We start from the raw sequence: 25,000 nt of genomic DNA, 5'->3' as shown, positions 1-25,000 counted from the left end.
CAATCATGCAGACCGGCCAAATTACTAAAATCATTAGGCTTGACTGACAAGTACAGCTGCGCATCATCTGCAAAGCATGATGGGACATATTACTGAAATGATCTGTGACATGTCCAAGGGGAAGCATGGAAATTAAAATAAAATGGGACCAAGAATAGATCGAGACAGAGGAGCAGAGTACTGCGCGTACCGGTACTAACCCGTCGTAGTACCGCGCGTACCGGCACTAACCCGTCGTAGTACCGCGCGTACCGGCACTAACCCGTCGTAGTACCGCGCGTACCGGTACTAACCCGTCGTAGTACCGCGCGTACCGGCACTAACCCGTCGTAGTACCGCGCGTACCGGCACTAACCCGTCGTAGTACCGCGCGTACCGGCACTAACCCGTCGTAGTACCGCGCGTACCGGCACTAACCCGTCGTAGTACCGCGCGTACCGGCACTAACCCGTCGTAGTACCGCGCGTACCGGCACTAACCCGTCGTAGTACCGCGCGTACCGGCACTAACCCGTCGTAGTACCGCGCGTACCGGCACTAACCTGTCGTAGTACTGCGCCAGGCCGCAGCAGGCCAGGTGTCGGCTGTAGAACCGGTTCTCCAGGTCGATCCGCGTCTCCCCGATGACATCATCAGATCCCACCAGGTCGTGGTCCATCACCGTGACGACGGCCTCCGTCTCCAAAGGAAACGACACTGTGAGCTCAAACACCCTGATGGACAACACACACACACACACACACACACACACACACACATACATACATAAAAGGATAAGTTGTTCTGTCCTTTAGTAGATAAACAGACAGACAGGCAGACAGACAGACAGACAGACAGACAGACAGACAGGCAGACAGACAGACAGGCAGACAGACAGACAGACAGACAGACAGGCAGACAGGCAGACAGACAGACAGACAGACAGACAGACAGACAGGCAGGCAGGCAGACAGACAGACAGAGAGACAGACAGACAGACAGACAGACAGACAGACAGACAGACAGACAGGCAGACAGACAGACAGACAGACAGACAGACAGACAGACAGACAGGCAGACAGACAGACAGAGAGACAGACAGACAGGCAGGCAGGCAGGCAGGCAGGCAGGCAGGCAGGCAGGCAGGCAGACAGAGAGACAGGCAGACAGGCAGACAGACAGACAGGCAGACAGACAGACAGTCAGACAGACAGGCAGACAGACAGACAGGCAGACAGACAGACAGTCAGACAGACAGAGAGACAGGCAGACAGGCAGACAGACAGGTACTGACTCTCCGAACACGGGGTTCAGCTGTTTGGGGATGTAGTGCTCCTTGGTGTCCAGGCTCTGCTGCCCGGCTCGCACCACCAGGTACGGGTCGGCTTTACCGTTCGCATCTGTGGGAGCCAGACTGGTGGCCTGGAGAGAGGAACACAGTCTGACTGTGGAAACCTGAACCCACTTCAAATAAAATGATGGGAAATATCACAATATTCACAAAATATTCATACAGGTTACACAGTCTAAACAGACCGAACTGAGCTTTAAAAGTGATCAGTAAAATGTTCCAATCAGCTCAGAACCTTCCAGGTGGTTCACATCCTGCTGGAGACAGACAGACAGGCAGGCAGACAGACAGGCAGACAGGCAGACAGACAGACAGACAGGCAGACAGACAGACAGACAGACAGGTACCTTGACCACATAGACCCGGACCAGGACTTTGACCGGAGAGTTTTTGGGGATTCCATTGGTGATCTGACACTTCCTGTCTTCCTCTCCTGGACCAATCGGATAAACCAGGAAGGAACCCTGCAGACAGACAGATTATACAGAACTCAGTCTAGAAGAATAACAGATAGATATATAGACAGGACAGACAGACAGACAGGCAGACAGACAGACAGACAGGCAGACAGACAGGCAGACAGACAGACAGACAGACAGACAGACAGACAGAGCTATCCCTCCATGGTACCTTGTATTTTCCCATGAGCCTCTCCTCTTCATCCTCCTCCTCTTCCTCACCGCCGGCTCTGCCTTTATACAGCGGGAAAATCTGCAGCCAATCCTGAAACTGACTGAACTCTGACTCCAGATCCCCGCTGTACAGCTGAAGACACACACACACACACACACACACACACACACACACACACACACACACACACACACACACACACAAGCAGTGAATTAGCAGTGGTAAAATGTATAAATTCTGCTGTTCCTCCTCAGCTCTTCTGTCTTCTGTCTCGTCTCTTCTCTATCATCAGGATCATTCTGGAATATTTGTTCCATCTACTGTCAGGCTGCTGTGACCTCTGACCTCTGACCTTTGACCTGCTTGTAATGCAGAACCGACCTGCAGCGTGGCGATCTTCTTGCGTTTGGGCGGCTCGATCTCCACGACGACCTCCTCCTCCTCCTCCTCGATGTTCGCCATGGTCAGATTCCCTCCGTCTGGACGAAAAACAACTTTATTCACACAATTCTGCTCTGTTTCTATCATTTCTCACTTATTTCATCCTGCGCATATTTCATATTTTTAGTATTTTTTCCTCATTGTACATATTTCAGCAAAATCCAACAAGTAAACACGTGTTGTAGCGCCCCCCTCAGGCCAATCAGTGCCATTTTAAAAGTGAAAGAATGAAGGAATGAGATGCATAATAAACCTTTTCACACTTCCAGATTGTAAGACAGCTACAGTATTTTCATCCTCAGCAGAAGACGTCGTTCTTCTGGTTCAGATTTCCATGACAGGACGAAGCTTGACTTTTGAGAGTCGCCTCCATGAGGGAAACGATCTCTCTAGTTACCTGATGTTTGCTAATAACATTCCCAGGTCATGCAGGTCGAAGGTAACTAGCTAGTAAAGCATTCTCCATTCTCTTTCAGTCATATATGTTAGTGTTATAGCATTTAACCTTAAAGGTCCATATTCTGCACTCAGGGGCGAATTCACAAAGAATGGATTGTGGCCGCTAACAGCACCATGAATTGCGTATCATTTGCAACCGCTATTTGCTCCGTCTCAAGGACCGATTCACAAAAGATATTGTGCTAATGATATGCCAGTGCAAACACACACATAACCTGTTGCAACTGAGTGCAATTTGCCCCTGTTTTGCGTCTGATTGCAATTATCAATGTGGCAAAGTATAAATGTTACTTTTGCGCCAAGAACACAGTACTTCAGGCAAGAAATTTAACCGGGACTGCGAGAAACCATATTTGGGATTTAATATCCCAGTCTGTCAGTGCTGTTGGTGTTTCCAAACGCACCTTCAGACTGCAAAAGAAGATGGCATGATTTGAAGCAGAGAACAAAGGAGAATGTAGGGGAGCTTTATTCATTTATTTTTCATGACACAATTGCATCCTGTCACTGCATCCTTTGTTTGTCATTACATCTCACTGCATCCCAAAATAAACTAGAAGGGCATCGGAGAGCGCAGACCTCCGCCAAGGCCAATCCAGTCTTCTATGATATGCAAATGTGCAAGCGCAACCAATATACGGATCCGCTCCAAAATGTAATGGGTTCTTCCTCGGCCCATGCTACACCCTTCCACCAAGTTTCATGAAAATCGGGCCAGTAGTTTTTCTGTAATCCTGCTGACAGACAGACAAACACACACACAAACAAACGGCACCGAAAACAACCTCCATGACGGAGGTAATAAATGAGTTTGAGCGGGGCTGTCCATGGTGCTGAATCTTTAGGACAAAATAAAGCCCACTGTGCTGACTAGTGAGATAAGTGAAAATATTTTCAGAGTGAGAAATTGAGTTGTACTGATTTATTTGCTTTTGTTTGTGAAGCAATCTGTGTTAAAGTTCTATAGTAATAATAATAATAATAATGTCAAAATATTATTTACAGACTGTATTTACAGACAATTTTATTTTTTAGGTCACACAAAGGTGGAATTGTTGCAGAGACATTTGCAGGTCAATTCAATTCAATTCTCAGTTAAATCAACAAGTGATATTCTCCTTGGAAATATCCGCTCGAGCACGCCTGCTACAGTCACTGCTGCCATGATCACTGGAAAGTCTAATAATTTCACTCTAACTGCGTGTGGCAATTAGCGCCGATCTTTGTGAATTGGACTGTTTTTGCAATGAGGCTCATTTGCATAGAAAGGGGCCAATTTTGCGCCAAATGTATGCATATTACCTAATTTAAATACGTGCAAATAGCACAGGAGCACCGAGACGCTATTTGCGTGGCAGCGCAGTTAGCGGTGCATTTCACCCTTTGCGAGTGCTTTGTGAATTACACGGTTTCTTTTTGTCCTATTTTCACAGGTTTAGCGTCAGCAAAAGCCGCGCAATCCTTTTGTGAATTCGCCCCTCAGGGTTTTATTTTGTGTCTTTCTGTCCATTCAAAGCTGTGTGTGTGGTGTCATGAACCAAAAACACTCTCAATCCATTTCTCCACGTTCATTTTCCAGCATCTCTCTGAGCCTTACCAAGAACAGGCCGTTTCTGTCTCCGTGTCTTTAAGGCTCATTAATATTAACGACCCTCCGTTCCGATCGGCTGACCGTTTCGAGAGCGAAACGTGAGACGCCGCGGCCCGGCGGCTACAGGTAGGGAAAACTCTCCGGTAATAAACGATGACGACCGCTCGACCGCTTTGAAAAAAACACTTTGTTAGTCTATTATTTCTTACAGAAATGATAATGAGCGAACCTTTGTGACGCCGCAAAGTTACGGAAGTCCAAACGGCTCGTTTAGAGGCTCGCTTTTCTAATATGGATTGTGTGGATTTAGTTTTGATGCTTTCACCATGTTTAGATACACATCCAACTCCTTTATCATCACAGAGGAGAGGGAGTCCTGCTTTACACCAGATGGACCTTTAATAACATTTTTTACTAGCTATGTTACTTTCGATCTGCATAACCTGGTTATGGATGTATCGTTCTCATTGATAAACGGCGTTTCCCTGCTATGACGACTTCCATTACGTAGAATCTGGAAGTGTGAAAACGGTCTGTTTCCTTAAGTTTTGTGAAAATATGTTCAGCAGAATCTGAGATCTTGTGCGTACAGACAATGAATCACAGGTTGTAGCGCTGCAGCGCCCCCCTTAGGCCAGTTAGTGTACTTTGTCAAAATCCGATCAGTGTCTGAGATATTGTGACAGATGGACCGACTGACTGATGCCATCATGGAGGATAATCACGTACTTGAAGCAAATAACAGTAATGTGTTATTGCTGTAATTATTTGATATCTAATTCACTTCACATTATTATACCATGGAATAATATGACAAAATATGCATTATTGTATGGAATAAACAGCAGCATTTATAAGAGAGAGGCTTTTGATTTGATGACAATAAAATCTCGTCTCCTCTCCTCCAGTACCGGTCTCTGCCTGGTCCTCCATCTCCTCCTCCAGGGCAGCCTGCACAGAGACAGCTGTCTGAGAATCTGACTGACAGACAGACAGGCAGACAGACAGACAGGCAGGCAGGCAGGCAGACAGACAGACAGGCAGACAGGCAGACAGACAGACAGGCAGGCAGACAGGCAGACAGACAGACAGACAGACAGACAGGCAGACAGACAGGCAGGCAGGCAGACAGACAGACAGACAGGCAGGCAGGCAGGCAGGCAGACAGACAGGACTCTGACCTGTCTCTCCAGCTCCTCCAGTGATGCGTAGTACTTGGACCACCAATCCAGTTCCTCCTTCTCCGGTGACTCCTCCTCTAGCTCCTCCCCTTTCTTCCTCAGTTTCTTCAGGGGAGCCTGGGGGCGGGGCAGGAGGCGGGGTTTATTCATGCCAAGCAGGGACGTATCGACACATCAACTGGTTCTGGTGTCTGATCTGGTTTAAACGTGTCTGAACAGACTTGTGAACAGAATTCTTTGTTGTTTATCATTTGATTCATTCATTCATGTTTTATCTTTGATGTTTCCACACAAAGGGTTAGGTACATACAGTGACCAGGTTGAGGGGGTTGATGGGAATCTTGGACTGTTTGATTGACAGGCCTCTGAGTCCCAAACTCTTCACTGTCTTCAGAGTGCTGACCTTCACCGGAGTCTTCCTCACTGCAGAGAGACAGACAGATTCAATGTAGACTCTGATCTGTTGTAGAATTTACAATACAAGTTTTTCTTATATCACTTTGTCCTACATTTGTTGTATTTGTTGTTGTATGTTTTGGTGATATGTACACATGTATGTCTGCCAATAAAAGCCCATTGAATTGTGGGAGAGACAGAGAGAGAGAGAGAGAGAGAGAGAGAGAGAGAGAGAGAGAGAGTTTCTACTAAACTCATAACATTACCAGTCGTTGCTTGTATTTACAGCAAGCTATACCACACAGTACTACAGTTACAGCTACTACTGCTGCTACTAACCTATTAACAATTCTCCTTTTATGGGCGTTACCTTGTGGTTTAGGCTCCTCCTCTTCCTCCTCTGGCTCCTCCCCCAGCTCTGGGGGGGCATAGCTCATGAGGCTCTGGACCACGTGGGTCCCGACCAACGCCAGGCGGCCGAACGCCCGCCGCTCCACCACAAACACCGTCAGAGGAGGGTGGAGGTACGCCTGCTCCGGCAGCTCCTGATTGGACCAAACACAGGAAGAGGAAACAGGAAAATAGATCGCAGACAAGCAAGTCTCATTATTAGACATAATGATAAATAATAATCTGTTTTGTATTGCACATTTAGAAACAGGGTTACAAAGTGTTTTACGTAAAATAAAATAATTAGAAATAAAAGCCAAAAAGATAAACAAGAAAACTGTCAGATATAAATTAAGATCAGAATTACAGAAGAATCAGGCAAATAGAATAAAAATCGTCCGACCACAAAGTATCAGACAAGCTCTCTGAAGTAGGGGTGAAGTACTGCTACTACTACTAGTACTAGTACTGCTCCTGCTACTACTACTACTACTGAAACTACTACTGCTCCTATTACAACTACTATTACTACTGCTGCTAGTACTACTGCTACTCCTTCTGAAGAAACAACCCACGTTGCTGGGAGAAGCGGTTGCTGCCCAGCTCCAGCTCCATCTCAGACCAGTCAACCTCTTTGAGAAATTCCAGTCTGGCTTTTGCCCCGCCCACAGCACAGAGCGAGCGCTGGTCAGGGAACACGAATGATGCGCTCCCCCTCTCTCTTGATTCTCCTTGACCTGACACCTCCACATCGGACTCACTGGCGCCGCCCTGAACTAGTTTTATTCCAGCAGGACTGAGTTTGTCTCTGCGGGGGGGCCACAGGTCCCGGACACACCTCGTCACCTGCGGCGCCCCACAGGGGTCCGTCCTCGGCCCCTTCCTGTTCACTCTCTACTCCCCCTTGTTTGTGTCATCGGCCGGCATCGCTACGCTGATGACACCCCGCTGTACATTAAGACCCAAACCGACACCTGATGAAGCACGACGTCCTCTAGCCGATCAGTGGAAAGAGATCCCAGATCAGGTCCAGCTCTCTCCCATAGCTCATCTCACCTTCTCCGGTCAAAACATCGCCCTCGCCACCTCAGTCTCCAATCTTGGGGTTCGGCTCGACTATCACCTAACCTTCCAAAACCACATTAAAGACCTCTGCAAACCTCTTCCTACCACCTCGAGAACATCTCCACACTCTGCCCCACCTTCACCCTCTCAGATGCCGAGAAGCTGGTCTATGCCTTTAACTCTTCATCAGGAACCGATGAAGAGTCTCCGGAAACTCCAGCGTATCTAGAACCGCTGCCAGGGTCCCGATGAGCCTGTGAACAGCAGGAACAGTAACAGTGACAGTAACAGCATCAGTATGAGTAACAGTGACGGACCACGTCGAAGTGGCGGACCAGCTCTCTGAAGTTGGGGTTTGTCTGGTAGCTGTCGATCTCCTCTGACTCCAGCTGTCGTCCTGCACACTCCACCCTCACCAGGGGGCGCTCCACCTCAAACAGCTGCACCCGCTTCAGGTCCCGCACCCCCCAGAACAACACCTGGACACACACACACACACACACACACAGTTTATTTACACCTACACATCCACAATGCACTTGAACACATCTGCAAAATGTCAAAAGACAAAGAGAGAGTAGTGTGTATGGTGTGTGTGTGTGTGTGTGTGTGTGTGTGTGGGCTTGTGCGTGTGTGTGTGTGTGTGTGTGTGTGTTACCTCTATCCTGAAGGTCTTCAGAACGGGTCGGACTCCGTCTGGGATGATGAAGCATCTCTGGTCTGGGAGGAAGGAGAGATCCTGAGGGTCGACACTGCTGGGGAGACAGGGCTGCAGACAGACAGGCAGACAGACAGGCAGACAGACAGGCAGACAGGCAGACAGACAGACAGACAGGCAGACAGACAGACAGGCAGACAGACAGACAGACAGGCAGACAGACAGACAGGCAGACAGACAGACAGGCAGACAGGCAGACAGACAGACAGACAGACAGGCAGACAGACAGACAGACAGACAGACAGACAGATCAGACTATTATTCTGATCGTTATATAGTCATTCATCATAAAGTTAATATTATTGTAAAATGATTGTAATGTTATTGATTGTTCCCTTTAGTTGATCAAAAGACAGACAGACAGAAAGACATGTTATAGAGGAAAAGAACAATTGACAGAATGACAGATGGATGGATGGATGGAATGATTGATTGATTGATTGATTGATTGATTGTCACCTCTCCAAAGCCAGAGTAGTCCAGCTCTATGAGTTCGAAGGCAGCCAATAGCTCGCCGGCGGGGGCCTTCCCCCTGCTGATGTCATAGAAACGGAGGCGGGGCTTCTGGTAAGGCTCCTCCACCAGCTTCAACTCCGGCTCCGCAAATGCTCTGCCCAGGGGCTCCGGACTGCCCTGCACACACACACACACACACACACACACACACACCACAAAACATACACACACACACACACACAGGTATCCGACTTAGACAATATCTTGTTGCCATAGTATAAGAGTTCTATCTGGTTACCATGGTTTCAGTGTTCAAGAATACAGATGTTACACATTATACAACGTAATACAATGTACAACATGTGGCTACCATGATACCAGATGTGGTTACCATGGCATCAGAGATGTATAATGTGGTTACCATGGTATCGTAGTCGTAGATGCTGACTATAATAAGGGGCGGGTCTTGTTGAAGCTCCTCCCTCGTTCCCTCCAGCAGAACTCTGTCAAACAGCAAACACTCACACCAGGCTGGAGAGAGTGTGTCCGACACCACCTACACACACACACACACACACACACACACACACATACAATATATTAAGGTTAAGTGTGGAAAGATGAATACCCCCCCGCACACACACACACACACACACACACACACCCTCTACCTGTGTGACTTGACACTGTGTAGAGAAGAGAACCTTGGCGAAGGGATCTGATAGGCCGTCATCATCAGCAGCCATCAGGCCACGCCCCTGGTACAGATGACATCGTAGCTGGAAGTACCTGCTGTCTGGAGAGAGAGACAGGTTCACCTTCACCCGTGTCACCATGAGTCGAGGCGCTGCTGAGCAAGGCACTGCCGGCCTGATGGACTGTGATGATAAAGATGGCGGCCATGTAGCCGCACCACAAACTACTGAGGCTGCAGAGGTTTGGTCCGCTGAGCAGCGGTCGCAATCAGAGATAAAAGCAAGATTTCTGGCAGACTGCTTTGGGGTAACGCTTTATTCTCCGGCTCCACAGTTTCCTAATAATTTCCTAGAAAGGAACTGTTAATTTCTCTGGAAGTTTCCTGAAAGAAGCAGGAAGTGAAGCAGCAGTTCTGTAGAAGCTGTGATCAGTCTGGAGAGTCGATCAGATAAGATAAGATAGCACTTTATTAATCCTCTTGGGGAAATTCATTCAGATACTGAACATTTCTGAAAGAGTTTCCTGGACAGAACTGCAAAACTATAAACTATTTACTGGAAAAATAATAGGCAGAGGTCAATTATCAGAAGCCATTATTCATATAATTACATAATATAGTTATTTGTTGAATTCTTAATTTTTGTTAATTTCTAATTTTCTATATAACTGTTACATAATTTCATGGTTCTGTCTTGGAAACAACAGAAGAAACTGGAGGAACTCACCTGCTACAGTTCAACTCTTTCTGTATTTTCCCTGTAATTAGAACATCACTTCATGGTTCTTTCCAGGAAACTTAATTAGGAGATTGTGGACCGGGAAAATAAAGCGTATCACCAGGTTTTATTGCTGTGTGTTTTATGTAAAGTTGAGTATCATCTGCATATGGGTGTAAGAGAACACAGTGGATATGGATAATATTACTGAGGAGGAGCATGTAGACTGTTTCAACAGAGTGTTTGGTTGCTAGGTAACAACATTGCTGTTATACATATATATATACACAGAGAGAGAGAGAGAGAGAGACAGTGAGAACTATAGAGGCCTATCTTTTGCTGCCAATAGAACCATATCTTTTTCTTGGTCCAAGCCATCCCACTTGAATTATGATCCATAGGATATCTGCATATTGTTGGCAACTTATAAATATAGGTCAGTGTGTCAGTCTGTTATAAGCAGTGCTAAACCTCTGGGTGGGTAACAGATGGCAAAAGTTTCAAATCATCGCTAAAAAGCTTCTGTCTTTCAGTTTTGTTGAGCGGTTATGGTAAAGAAACAGGTGTCATGTTCAGTTTTTCCAAATATCATTTTTGTTCTGTTGTACACTCAAAAAGTGCTGACTTTGCACTGAATTTGTATTTTTATTTATTCAGCTATACTTACTGTACTTTTTCTGTTGTAGAAAAAATGTCAAAGGAAAGATGTATTTGATTGAAACGTATCATACATGGAATTTCTTTGACAATAAAGTCTAAAAAATAAACAAAAAGTGCTGACTTGGCATTTTAACAACAACACAACTGCTGCAGTCGTTGAAAGTGCGTACTTCTGTGTTATTGTTTTGATTATAAAAATTCAATTGAAAAAGTCTATACTGGGAATGAAAGAGGACCTAGAACTGAGCCCTGCGGGACGCCGAAATAATCCCTGCTGCTGCAACTACTAGTCCTACCACCGCTACTACTACTGCTACTACTACTGCTACTACTACCGCTACTATCACCGCTACTACTACTGCTACTACTACTGCTACTATCACCGCTACTACTACTGCTACTACTACTGCTACTACTACTGCTACTATCACCGCTACTACTACTGCTACTACCACCGCTACTACTACCGCTACTATCACCGCTACTACTACTGCTACTACTACTGCTACTATCACCGCTACTACTACTGCTACTACTACTGCTACTACTACTGCTACTATCACCGCTACTACTACTGCTACTACCACCGCTACTACTACCGCTACTATCACCGCTACTACTACCGCTACTACTACTGCTACTACTACCGCTACTACTACTGCTACTATCACCGCTACTACTACTGCTACTATCACCGCTACTACCACCGCTACTATCACCGCTACTACTACCGCTACTACTACCGCTACTACTACCGCTACTACCACCGCTACTACTACTGCTACTACTACTGCTACTACCACCGCTACTACTACTGCTACTATCACCGCTACTACTACTGCTACTACCACCGCTACTACTACCGCTACTATCACCGCTACTACCACCGCTACTACTACCGCTACTATCACCGCTACTACTACCGCTACTATCACCGCTACTACTACTGCTACTATCACCGCTACTACCACCGCTACTACTACTACCGCTACTACTACCGCTACTACCACCGCTACTACTACTGCTACTACTACCGCTACTACCACCGCTACTACTACTGCTACTACTACCGCTACTACCACCGCTACTACCACCGCTACTACTACTGCTACTACTACCGCTACTACCACCGCTACTACTACTGCTACTATCACCGCTACTACCACCGCTACTACTACCGCTACTACCACCGCTACTACTACTGCTACTACTACCGCTACTACCACCGCTACTACCACCGCTACTACTACTGCTACTACTACCGCTACTACCACCGCTACTACTACTGCTACTACTACCGCTACTACCACCGCTACTACTACTGCTACTACTACCGCTACTACCACCGCTACTACCACCGCTACTACTACTGCTACTATCACCGCTACTACTACCGCTACTATCACCGCTACTACCACCGCTACTACTACCGCTACTATCACCGCTACTACTACCGCTACTATCACCGCTACTACTACTGCTACTATCACCGCTACTACCACCGCTACTACTACTACCGCTACTACTACCGCTACTACCACCGCTACTACTACTGCTACTACTACCGCTACTACCACCGCTACTACTACCGCTACTACTACCGCTACTACCACCGCTACTACCACCGCTACTACTACTGCTACTACTACCGCTACTACCACCGCTACTACCACCGCTACTACCACCGCTACTACTACCGCTACTACCACCGCTACTACCACCGCTACTACTACCGCTACTACTACCGCTACTACCACCGCTACTACCACCGCTACTACTACCGCTACTACTACCGCTACTACTACTGCTACTACTACTGCTACTATCACCACCACCGCTACCACTTCTACTGTTACTATTATTGCTACTACCATCACTACCGTTACTACTACTGTGACTAGTACTACTACCACGACTACTACTCCCTGCTGTCCTGAGGAGGCGGGAGCTGACTCACCCTGGCAGGACAGACTGACAGGAATCCTCTTCCTCCCTACAGCCACCGGCCTCCTCTCCTCCTCCTCCTCCTCCTCCTCCTCCTCCTCCTCCTGGTACACAGGCAGGAACTCCTCCGGCAGAGAGGTGATCACCTCCTTGCTGTACTTGTTCAGACCGAGCCACAGGTAGACCTCCAGCTTAGCAAAGATCTCTCCTGCTGGACCTGTTGGAGACTGGACACACAGACAGGTCAGACAGAGAGAGACGGGTCAGACGGAGAGGGACAGGTCAGACAGAGAGAGATGGGTCAGACAGAGAGAGATGGGTCAGACAATGAAAGAGAGACAGGTCAGACAGAGAGAGACAGGTCAGACAGAGAGAGATGGGTCAGACGGAGAGAGATGGGTCAGACAATGAAAGAGAGACAGGTCAGACAGAGAGAGACAGGTCAGACAGAGAGAGATGGGTCAGGGAAGTCAGACAGACAAGTCAGGCAGAGAGAGACACTGGTCAGACAGACAGGCAGGTCAGATAGAGAGAGAGAGACAGGTCAGACAAAGAGAGACGGGTCAGACGGAGAGAGACAGGTCAGACGGAGAGGGACAGGTCAGACAGAGAGAGAGAGACAGGTCAGACAAAGAGAGACGGGTCAGACAGAGAGAGACAGGTCAGACAGAGAGAGAGAGACAGGTCAGACAAAGAGAGACGGGACAGACAGAGAGAGACAGGTCAGACAGAGTAGACAGTGTATTTCTTGTTACCTTCATATAGAGAGTGGTGACTTTCCCACAGTCCTGCCCCCTCTGCTCCTCCACCAATGAGAACAGGATGGAGTGGGCGGGGATTCTGACGTAAGCCAATCGCTTGCTTCCGCTCAGTAACCATAGAAACACATCCGGGAGGGTACTCTGGGGCTGGGGGGGGGGTGGGGGGGGGTGTTACAGTTTGACTATCAAACTACATCACTGTGGTAAAAAAAACATTTTCTCCAAATCAAGTCTGTTAGCAGTCACCAAACCTCGATCCAAGTCGAGTCCCAAGTCCTCAAAGTTTGAGTCCGAGTCTGAGTCCGAGTCTCCGAGGTCCAAGTCAAGTCTCCGGTCCTCAGAACTCGAGTCCGAGTCTCCAGTCTGAGTTCAGTAATCCTAGAAAAGTCTTTTCCTTGATTCTCCTTTTACAGATTTTACTTTTGGCTCTACTTTTCACTCCAGTTAATGTGAAATCCATGTGAGTGAAATGAAGCTCACAGTACGAGGTGGAGCATCTTCCTCTTCCTCCTCCTCTTCCTCTTCCTCCTCCTCTTCCTCTGTCACTATGGAGACGATCTGTTCATCCTGTCAGTGTTTGTGTTGTCAGATAAATGTTCGGATGATGTGAACCGACCAGAAGATCGGGGACAAATTTAGGGAAACGCTGGAAAGACGTGGAGCCGAGTCTCAGGGGATCGAGTCCTGAGTTCAAGTTCAAGTCCTCAGTGTGGGAGTCCAAGTCCAAGTCTGAGTCATCAATATTCAAGTCCAAGTCAGCCTCGAGTCTGAGTCCAGAACTACGACACTGGTATCTACTGTGATGAATAAAAGGTAGTACAGCTTGTGTTATTGTTAGAATTGAACCTTCACACCTTAATACCGACTTGTCGTATTCAGAAGGAACTTCACCTCATCGCCATGAATTTGCCGTGAAACTGGACAGAATATTTACTTGTTTCTTTAATGTCTTTAAAACTTTAAAATATGAACAGCAGTGAAGTGTGAATCATCCGATTTATTCTGCAGAGTAAGGGAAAGCATCGGGACTTATTTTGCATTAATGACCATTATCGTGCTTGTTACACAGATACTAACCAGCAACATTAATCATTTGACAGGGAATATTGATTTATAATGATTTTATTACAAGCTTCAAGTGTTTCAGCAGCTTCCAGCAGGACTGGAGGAGCCAGTTCATTTGATTAAATGCAGCAGATTTGATGACTGCAGAGTGATGTTAGATGTGAAACAGCAGTCTGTTATTGAGACGAAACAGACGTCAGAACGCCTTCACCGGCCAATCAGAAGTGATTATTGAACAAAGCCGTATCACCCAGCTGTTTGTCTGTCTGCAACTGTCAAGTGAATTTGAAGCAAACTTTTTGAAATGTTGTGTGACGCTGAATAATTCGGCTTCCTGACTGTTAGAAAACATAAAAATATTCTCTGTGGTCTCTGGTGACCTCACTGTGACCTCTGACCTCTTTTGCCAGGAGGCGGAGTTTCTTCAGGATCTTCTTGGCGTCGACCAATCGCTGTTTAGCTGTCCGCCTGGTGATCCTCCTCTTTGCCCTCACTGCCTGTCTGGCCAACAGGACCTGGAGACAGGCAGACAGACAGGTAACAGACAGACAGGTAGTAAGGTAGTAGATCTAATTGTCAGGTAGAGAAAGCAACAGGTAGAGAGACAGGTAGAGAGAGAGACAGGTAGAGAGACAGGTAGAGTAACAGGTAGAGACAGTGACAGGCAGAGAGACAGGTAGAGAGACAGGTGGAGTGACAGGCAGAGAGCGCGACAGGTAGAGAGACAGACAGGTCAGATCCGACTCACTAAGTTCTTCTTGATGAACTCCTTCCTGCATCTGTCCAGACTGTTGGGACGAGACTGAGGCTTCCTGCTGGAGAACACACTGAACTGTCTGAGAGACAGACAGGCAGAGAGACAGACAGGCAGAGAGACAGACAGGCAGGGAGAGACAGACAGGCAGGGAGAGACAGACAGGGGGAGAGACAGGCAGGTGGGAGAGACAGGCAGGCAGGGAGAGACAGACAGGCAGAGAGGCAGACAGGCAGGGGGAGAGACAGGCAGGGGGAGAGACAGGCAGGTGGGAGAGACAGACAGGCAGGGAGAGAGACAGACAGGCAGGGGGAGAGACAGGCAGGTGGGAGGAGAGACAGACAGGCAGGGGGAGAGACAGACAGGCAGGGAGAGAGACAGACAGGCAGAGAGACAGACAGGCAGGGGGAGAGACAGACAGGCAGGGGGAGAGACAGGCAGGTGGGAGGAGAGACAGAGAGAGAAAGACAGACAGACAGACAGACAGACAGACAGACAGACAGACAGACAGAGAGACAGACAGGGGAAATTTAAGTCCAATACATTCTTTAATTATAAAGAAACTGAATGTATTTGATGAGATGAATATTTTTTTGACAGTTTCTTCACAGGCAGACAGACAGTTTCTTCACAGGCAGACAGACAGTTTCTACCCAGGCAGACAGACAGTTTCTACCCAGGCAGACAGACAGTTTCTTCACAGGCAGACAGACAGTTTCTACCCAGGCAGACAGACAGTTTCTACACAAGCAGACAGACAGTTTCTACCCAGGCAGACAGACAGTTTCTACACAAGCAGACAGACAGTTTCTACCCAGGCAGACAGACAGTTTCTACCCAGGCAGACAGACAGTTTCTTCACAGGCAGACAGACAGTTTCTTCACAGGCAGACAGACAGTTTCTACCCAGGCAGACAGACAGTTTCTACCCAGGCAGACAGACAGTTTCTACACAGGCAGACAGACAGTTATATTTTCCCATTTGTTATATATTGCATAATGTCTTTAATGTTTTCCAGTGCAGGCAGATATCGATTGGAAAGTTTGCAGCCTTTGAATATCTTGCTCTTGTAAATCATCCTCTCGTGTTTTACTGTTTGCAGGCAGCTGCTGTCCATCATCTGTATTGATTTTGACTGTCTGGATATCGAAGGTGATTTTAATATTCATATTGATCGCTCTCTGACATCACTGTGTTGAGATGCTGTCACTGCTGAGAGAAGACGGCATCATTTATCCAGGCTTTCTCCACGTCACCTGCTCTCACTTTGGCCTCTGTCAGTGATCTTGTGGATCATTTTAATTCAAAAATTACAAATATCATTGATGCCATATTGCACCTGCAAAAGTTAAAGCGATCTCCGGTAAGAGAAAAGCTCCAAAAAACAGAGTGCCGGGAAGCAGGTGGCGAAAAACTAAACTCAGGGTTCATCACGACATTTACAAAGAAGAACTACGCATCTGCAGTTTGGAATTGAAGAGAGCTAGACAATCATTTTTTTCTGACCTCATCAACAAAAATATTAATAATGCACGTGTCTTATTCTCCACTGTTGATAGGACTAACCCCCAAGTGAAAGTGGCCCCTGAACTCCTTTTTTACTGAAAAGATTCAGAAGATTAGACAAGAAGTCAGCATCTCCATTTCAAGTAAAATGTCTGAGTCACCTTTGTATTTACACAAAACAAATCTAGCTAACATGTCAGTTTAATCCAGTTGATTAGAAAACACAAGAAGTGGTGTTGCATCTCAAGTCTTCTCCCTGCTGCCTTGATAGTCTACCGACAATCCTTTTTAAGAATGTGTTTGATTGTATTGCATCAGATTTACTGCAGAGAGTCAACAGTTCCCTTTTATCAGGTGATTTCCCTTGAAACCTGCAGTTATTCAGCCTCTTCTGAAAAAGAATAACCTTGATGCCTCAATAATTAGTAATTACAGGCCCATATCGAATCTGCCGTTTCTAAGTAAAATAATTGAAAAGGTTGTCTTCCTACAACTCAACAGTTTCCTGACCTCCAACAATACTCTTGATATCTTCCAATCGGGATTTCGATCCCACCACAGCACTGAGACCGCTCTAGTAAAGGTTTTAATACGGACTGTGGAAAAATCTCAGTTCTAGTTTTCTTGGACCTTAGTGCTGCGTTTGATACAGTAGACCATGACAGACTGGTAGGCAGACTGGAAAAATGGGTAGGGCTGTCTGGCACAGTCCTAAACTGGTTTAAATCTTACTTACAAGACAGAGACTTTGTGTCTGTTGGTAGCTGCGTATCTGAGCGAACAGAAATGGCCTGTGGAGTTCCCCAGGGCTCGATCCTCGGGCCTCTTCTGTTCACTCTCTACATGCTGCCACTAGCTCAAATTATGCAAAACAACAGTATTTCCTATCATAATTACGCAGACGACACTCAGATCTACACAGCTTTATCAACTGATGACTACGGTCCAATAGACTAAATAAGTGCATTGAACAAATCAATGACTGGATGTGCCACAATTTTCTGCAACTAAATAACTAAATAACTCTCACTGGAGACTAAAAACCAAGTCAGAAGTCTTGGTGTAGTCATGGACTCTGACCTAAACTTCAAAAGCCACATCAAGACAATTACAAAATCTGCCTACTATCACCTTAAAAATATTGCAAGAATTAAAGAATTAATGTCCAAGCAGGACCTTGAAAAACTTGTTCATGCATTTATTTTTAGTAGGCTTGCCTGCTGTAACAGTGTCTTTACAGTCTCTCTAAAAAAGCTCTGAGAGAACTGCAGCTCATCCAGAATGCTGCTGCCAGGGTTCAGACCAGGACTAAGAACATGGACCACATCAGACCAGGACTAAGAACATGGACCACATCAGACCAGGACTAAGAACATGGACCACATCAGACCAGGACTAAGAACATAGACCACATCAGACCAGGACTAAGAACATGGACCACATCAGACCAGGACTAAGAACATGGACCACATCAGACCAGGACTAAGAACATGGACCACATCAGACCAGGACTAAGAACATAGACCACATCAGACCAGGACTAAGAACATGGACCACATCAGACCAGGACTAAGAACATGGACCACATCAGACCAGGACTAAGAACATGGACCACATCAGACCAGGACTAAGAACATGGACCACATCACTCCAGGACTAAGAACATGGACCGCATCAGACCAGGACTAAGAACATGGACCACATCAGACCAGTGCTGAGATCACTGCACTGGCTTCCTGTGTGCCAAAGAATTGAGTTTAAAATCCTGTTGCATGTTTATAAAGCACTTAATGGTTTAGGACCAAAATACATTTCTGATCTCCTTCAGACCCCTCAGGTCTTCAGGTGCTGGTCTGCTTCCTGTCCCGGGGTCAGAACAGAGCAGAAGCAGCTTTTAGTCTTTATGCTCCTCAGGCCTGGAACAAACTCCCAGAACATCTGAGGTCTGCCTCCACTTTAGAGTCTTTTAAATCAGCTTAAAACTTTTCTGTTCTCCAGGGCTTTTTAAGAAAGTTAGGGCAACACTCATCTGCACTGTAATATTTATTTATTTCTATCTTTTATATTTTCTTTTAAATGTGATTTTAATGCACTTTTCACTTTTCTAATCTTCTTGCACTGTCTTTTTATCTATGTCTTTATTTTTATTTTATTTATGTAAAGCACTTTGAATTGCCGTTGTGTATGAAATGTGCTGTATAAATAAACATGTACATTTAATATTTGTGGTATAATGCCAGGCATCATTCTACTGCTGCAAACCTGCTGTCATTCATGTATTTCATACTTTTAACACATTCTACTGTCTGTTGCCTTTACATCCTCCATCTGTTCTACTCTACTCTTTAGATTTTATTGTTCTTTACTGTTTCCTTTTACTGTTTGCTGCTGCAACGACCCGATTTCCCCACAGGGATCAATACAGTTTCATCTAATCGAATCTAATCGAATCTAATGTAATGTAATCTAATGTATTTGGACACTGATTGATTAGTCAAAGATAATAACTGTAACGTTGAGCTGAGCAGCAGACTGACTTGCAGGAGGCCACCAGCTCCAGCAGAGCCTCCACCAGACGCTCCTTCACTTTACTCCTCGGCCTCCGCAGGAGACGCTCCACCTCCTCCAGACCAATCTCCTATAGAGGAGGAGAGGAGAGGAGAGGAGAGGAGAGGAGAGGAGAGAGGAGAGGAGAGGAGAGGAGGAGAGAGGAGAGGAGAGGAGAGAGGAGAGGAGAGGAGGAGAGAGGAGAGGAGAGGAGAGGAGAGGAGAGAGGAGAGGAGGAGAGAGGAGAGGAGAGGAGAGGAGGAGAGGAGAGAGGAGAAGAGAGGCGAGAGGAGAGGAGAGGAGAGGAGAGGAGAGGAGAGGAGAGAGGAGAGGAGAGGAGAGGAGAGAGGAGAGGAGAGGAGAGGAGAGGAGAGAGGAGAGGAGAGGAGAGGAGAGGAGAGGAGAGAGGAGAGGAGAGGAGAGGAGAGGAGAGGAGAGGAGAGGAGAGAGGAGAGGAGAGGAGAGGAGAGGAGAGGAGAGGAGAGGAGAGAGGAGAGGAGAGGAGGAGAGAGGAGAGGGGAGAGGAGAGGAGGAGAGAGGAGAGGGGAGAGGAGAGGAGAGAGGAGAGGAGAGGAGAGGAGAGAGGAGAGAGGAGAGGAGAGGAGAGGAGAGGAGAGGAGAGAGGAGAGGAGAGGAGAGGAGATGAGAGGAGAGGAGAGGAGAGGAGAGAGGAGAGGAGAGGAGAGGAGAGGAGAGAGGAGAGGAGAGGAGAGAGGAGAGAGGAGAGGAGAGGAGAGGAGAGGAGAGAGGAGAGGAGAGGAGAGGAGATGAGAGGAGAGGAGAGGAGAGGAGAGAGGAGAGGAGAGGAGAGGAGAGAGGAGAGGAGAGGAGAGGAGAGGAGAGGAGAGAGGAGAGGAGAGGAGGAGAGAGGAGAGGAGAGGAGAGAGGAGAGGAGAGGAGGAGAGAGGAGATGAGAGGAGAGGAGAGAGGAGCGGAGGAGAGGAGAGGAGGAGAGAGGAGAGGAGGAGAGAGGAGAGGAGAGAGGAGAGGAGAGGAGGAGAGGAGAGAGGAGAGGAGAGGAGAGGAGGAGAGAGGAGAGGAGGAGAGAGGAGAGGAGAGAGGAGAGGAGGAGAGAGGAGAGGAGAGGAGAGAGGAGAGGAGAGGAGAGGAGGAGAGCAGAGGAGAGAGCAGAGGAGAGAGGAGAGGAGAGGAGAGGAGGAGAGGAGGAGAGGAGAGGAGGAGAGAGGAGAGGAGAGGAGGAGAGAGGAGAGGAGAGGAGGAGAGGAGAGAGGAGAAAAGAGGCGAGAGGAGAGGAGAGGAGGAGAGCAGAGGAGAGAGGAGAGGAGAGAGGAGAGGAGAGGAGGAGAGGAGAAGAGAGGCGAGAGGAGAGGAGAGGAGAGGAGGAGAGGAGGAGAGCAGAGGAGAGAGGAGAGGAGAGAGGAGAGGAGTGGAGGAGAGAGGAGAGGAGGAGAGAGGAGAGGAGAGGGGAGGAGGAGAGGAGAGAGGAGAGGAGAGGAGGAGAGGAGAGAGGAGAAGAGAGGCGAGAGGAGAGGAGAGGAGAGGAGGAGAGGAGGAGAGGAGAGATGAGAGGAGAAGAGAGAGGAGAGGAGCGGAGGAGAGGAGAGGAGGAGAGGAGAGAGGAGAGGAGAGGAGGAGAGGAGGACATAGGTTACAGCCTGCAACAATACACTTTATCTAGATGTAGATACTGAATGTCCGTCCTGTATATTCTTTGTCATGCTGCCAGTTCAGCAGAGCTGAGACTGAAATATGTTTGCTGTATTCTCCATAGGAGAGATGAAGGCAAACTGATCAGTGATTAATGAACTGATCATTAATTAATAAACTGATCTCTTATTAGATCTAGATAGATGTCATCTAGTGGGACTGGACAGAGTCTAGTTTCTGTTTCAGTTCACCTGTGACTGTCAGTCATCTGGATTCTCTTTTAATTTCTAGGATGAGATGTTTCCAGATGTTTCTAAATGCTTCTAGATGTTTCTGTCTCAAACACGGATCATTTTCCTTCTCTCTTTAATCGTTTTCTATCGTTTGTACATCTGAAGTTAAAGAGCCTGTCGGTCTCACCAGCCTGTCGGCCATCTTGCTGAGCCAGTTGGCCTGGTGGAGGCGGAAGCTGTGATCCTCAGACTGACTCCAGACAGACAGACAGGGCTTCTGTCTCACTGACGGAGGCTGGAGAGGAAGACAGCTGAATGACCTGACAGACAGACAGACAGACAGACAGACAGACAGACAGACAGGCAGACAGACAGACAGACAGACAGACAGGCAGACAGACAGACAGGCAGACAGGCAAGGACAGTATGTATGATTAAAAGTGATTGCTACACAGGCAGACTGGAAGTTAATGAGTTAATGAGTCAGTCTGTCTGTCAGTTAGTCATTTAGCTAGTCGATTAGTCAGTTGTATAGTTACCCAGGCAGTCTGTTACTCAGTTTTCAGTCAGTTATGATATTGACTGCAGTAGATTGATTGATGATTGATTGACTTTATTGGGTATAAAAGTACAGGCGATAGTACATCCCAGAGGATAACACGAAAAAAAACATGCATAAAAAGGTCACAAAAGTTGCATGCAACCGCTTTGTTTTTTCTTACGGTCTTGAGAGCAAACTCGGGGTTATGATCAGTTTGTTTGTATTCACTGTTGTATTCCCCATTTCTGATGTCTGATGGTGTTTTATAGGCCTACTAAGGCTCTGTTTCAGGGTGATATCAAACTGCTGTATAACTGACCATGACCAAAAGTAATGAGCCAGACCGAGAGGAGAGGAGAGCTGAGCCGCAAAGAAAACTCTCATTTACTGATCGCTCTTCATTCAGACTCTCAGCTGTGGAGGAGCTCCTCAGGGTGACGTGAGGTTTCTCCTCAGGGTGACGTGAGGTTTCTCCTCAGGGTGACGTGAGGTTTCTCCTCAGGGTGACGCGAGGTTTCTCCTCAGGGTGACGTGAGGTTTCTCCTCAGGGTGACGCGAGGTTTCTCCTCAGGGTGACGCGAGGTTTCTCCTCAGGGTGACGTGAGGTTTCTCCTCAGGGTGACATGAGGTTTCTCCTCAGTCAGTCAGTAGGTCGGTCAGTCAGTAGGTCAGTCAGTCAGTAGGTCGGTCAGTCAGTAGGTCGGTCAGTCAGTAGGTCGGTCAGTCAGTAGGTCAGTCAGTCAGTCGGTCAGTCAGTCAGTAGGTCGGTCAGTCAGTAGGTCGGTCAGTCAGTAGGTCGGTCAGTCAGTAGGTCGGTCAGTCAGTAGGTCGGTCAGTCAGTAGGTCAGTCAGTCAGTAGGTCGGTCAGTCAGTAGGTCGGTCAGTCAGTAGGTCGGTCAGTCAGTAGGTCAGTCAGTCAGTCAGTCGGTCAGTCGGTCAGTCAGTCAGTCAGTCAGTCAGTCAGTAGGTCAGTCAGTCAGTCAGTCAGTCAGTCGGTCAGTCAGTCAGTCAGTCAGTCAGTCAGTCAGTAGGTCAGTCAGTCAGTCAGTCAGTCAGTCAGTCAGTTACCTGTCATAATCGGTGGGCTGCGGTCTCATGGCAGCAGACACAGATCTGTTCTCAGGTTCGGGGTTCAGCAGCTCCTCTCTCTCCAGCTCCTCCTCTGACTCCAGCAGACCCTGCACCTCCTCATCCAGATCCTCCCTGCTCCTCCTCAGCTCCTCCCTGCTCCTCCTCAGCTCCTCTCTGCTCCTCCTCAGCTCATCTTTGCTCTTGCTCTTCTTGGCTCTCCCCATCTCCACCGCCTTCCCATAATTCCCTGCCAAAAAAGAAACAGAAAAGCTCATTGGTCTCTGGTTTGATTATTTGGTTTATGAGGGTTTTTACATGGACATTATACACATTTCTGGACTGTTACCCAGAGAGACTCAGATGAGATCAACGGTAGAAGAAGCTTCATTTCCTAGATTACAAGCAACCAATAGTAAGGTCAAAGGTCACAGCACCCTGACAATAGGTTGGAACAAATATTCCTGTGACCCTAGAATCAGAGAGTCCTCACATTTCCTGGTAATGGGTAGTGTAACTCTACGACAGGAACATCGGACATCGACTGATCCGATTTTTGAAGCTAGGAAAACATGTAATTGCCAATTTTGGGGTGTATAACAGAAAAATAATATAGGGAGTACTTCAACAAATTCCTTCTCCCAGGAAGTAATAAGTAAAGAAATCTTATTACTTTTGAAATGAGAGACCAGTAATATATTTTTTGCATAGTGAGTTTGGGGCCACATGACCTGATCAGGCCTGATCAGAAGTTGATTGATTGGAAGTGGCTAAACTAAATCTAATTCCTAATTCTGTCTTGTAAGAGTCCAGGGCAGCAACACAGTAAGACTGCTGGTGTTAACGCAACTGTGAAAGTGTTAAAACACTGACAGTGTTTCTGACAGTGAGTCCAATCTACACTTGTTAATGTTTGAACATTGTTGTGCAGGTCAATTAGTTTTCTTCAGGGTGTCTGAAGAAAATCGCCCCATCACAGAATGTGCTCAACATGGCCTCCACCAACTTCCAACACATTTGCAAACAGAATATCAAGTTTCTTTGAATCCAACAAAGCATTCCCAGATCAACAGCTGCTACCAAAATACTGCAGTACAATGATACTACTACAGTACAAATGGAATACCATGTTTCTCTGTAAAGTATATCCAGACCTACAGCTGTTGGCATCAGTAATTCACTGCTGGTTTTGTCTTTTCACAGAATCCTCTCCACTGGTTAACAACAAGATATTTCATGTGCAAACATATCTGTAAATTGACAGCTAGAATACACTGCTTACCTATGGAGAGTTCAAAGGTCAGCGGTCTGGTTCCTACGGACGGGTCCATCATGGTGACTTCAAACAAAGACGCAAACAGCAGAAACTCCTCCTTCGCTCCCAGGAAGCCCTGAGACCATGTAGGACGGAAAATCTGTGAGCTGCATGAGTCCACGTCTTCCTTCTCTCTAGTTTCTATCTACATTCATGTTCTTTGTTCTCTGTAAAGCACTTTGTGAAGAATTTGCTTGTTAAAAATCACTTTAGACACGAATTTGACTCTTTGACCCTGAGCTCCTGGACTGGGAGTCGACTCCTGCTTCGTGACTCAGAGTCAAAATATAGTAGAATTGATTCTTTGACTTAGTTGATCATGTGAAAATTGTATTTCACTCAATTAAAATTCAATTGATTATGATGTCTTAAATGTTACATATCACAGTTACAAGCCTAATGCAGTTTGTTTTAAATGGTTAATGGATGATGGTGATGATGATGATGGCGGTGCTGACCTCAGGGAGTGGGTGGATCTCCTCTGTCTCCACGGTAACAGCCTCCGGTACCTCAGGCCCTGCCTCCCCTGACTCCTCAGCCAATCTGCTGCCAACCTGAGACGCTACGGCAACACCAATTAAACAAACAGATAAATAAAAAGAAATGACAAATTATCAAATGGCGGAATGAGTTCTGCTGAGATAATGTTTCGTTTCTCATTTGTCTGAACTTCTTCCTCTCTACATCTATCCTCCTCCCTCCTCTCCTGGTCTCTGAGACCTGCTAAGCCCAGGTGTCTTCCTCCTCAGAGATCCAATCAAATCTCTCCTACAGTTTCCTTGTCACCATGGAGACTAGCTGACTGACCTTCCTTCTTCTGCTTGTTCTTGCTGCTCCTCTTCCTCTTCAGCCCCAGCCGGCCCAGCGCTCCCTTCACCTGTAGACACACGGTTCAGTTCAGCTAGACTGATATCAGGACCAATACC

General features: G+C 47.0%; 1 protein-coding gene across 1 annotated transcript in view; it reads right to left on the bottom strand.

Annotated features, from left to right (window-relative positions):
* fer1l4 (fer-1 like family member 4) overlaps positions 1 to 24,951 on the bottom strand; it is a gene marked incomplete at its 5' end in the record, with an annotated part of 36,773 nt that extends 11,822 nt beyond the window's left edge. The window contains 24 exons of the mRNA XM_078282369.1: positions 542 to 712; positions 1,273 to 1,400; positions 1,677 to 1,793; positions 1,960 to 2,094; positions 2,344 to 2,441; positions 5,365 to 5,404; positions 5,635 to 5,751; positions 5,945 to 6,057; positions 6,401 to 6,575; positions 7,803 to 7,964; positions 8,144 to 8,254; positions 8,663 to 8,836; positions 9,081 to 9,215; positions 9,331 to 9,455; positions 12,689 to 12,902; positions 13,431 to 13,583; positions 14,900 to 15,016; positions 15,250 to 15,337; positions 19,300 to 19,400; positions 21,338 to 21,470; positions 22,760 to 23,009; positions 24,042 to 24,150; positions 24,533 to 24,636; positions 24,882 to 24,951. Coding sequence (XP_078138495.1) covers positions 542 to 712; positions 1,273 to 1,400; positions 1,677 to 1,793; positions 1,960 to 2,094; positions 2,344 to 2,441; positions 5,365 to 5,404; positions 5,635 to 5,751; positions 5,945 to 6,057; positions 6,401 to 6,575; positions 7,803 to 7,964; positions 8,144 to 8,254; positions 8,663 to 8,836; positions 9,081 to 9,215; positions 9,331 to 9,455; positions 12,689 to 12,902; positions 13,431 to 13,583; positions 14,900 to 15,016; positions 15,250 to 15,337; positions 19,300 to 19,400; positions 21,338 to 21,470; positions 22,760 to 23,009; positions 24,042 to 24,150; positions 24,533 to 24,636; positions 24,882 to 24,951 — 3,140 coding nt within the window. The remainder of the gene's footprint in view (positions 1 to 541; positions 713 to 1,272; positions 1,401 to 1,676; positions 1,794 to 1,959; positions 2,095 to 2,343; positions 2,442 to 5,364; positions 5,405 to 5,634; positions 5,752 to 5,944; positions 6,058 to 6,400; positions 6,576 to 7,802; positions 7,965 to 8,143; positions 8,255 to 8,662; positions 8,837 to 9,080; positions 9,216 to 9,330; positions 9,456 to 12,688; positions 12,903 to 13,430; positions 13,584 to 14,899; positions 15,017 to 15,249; positions 15,338 to 19,299; positions 19,401 to 21,337; positions 21,471 to 22,759; positions 23,010 to 24,041; positions 24,151 to 24,532; positions 24,637 to 24,881) is intronic.
* Between the last annotated feature and the right edge of the window lie 49 nt (positions 24,952 to 25,000).

Source organism: Centroberyx gerrardi, unplaced genomic scaffold (genome assembly GCF_048128805.1).
Source record: "Centroberyx gerrardi isolate f3 unplaced genomic scaffold, fCenGer3.hap1.cur.20231027 Scaffold_98, whole genome shotgun sequence".
In the NCBI taxonomy this organism is placed as follows: domain Eukaryota; kingdom Metazoa; phylum Chordata; class Actinopteri; order Beryciformes; family Berycidae; genus Centroberyx; species Centroberyx gerrardi.
Note: the sequence above shows the minus strand (reverse complement) of the source record. Positions and strands in the feature narration are given on the sequence as shown.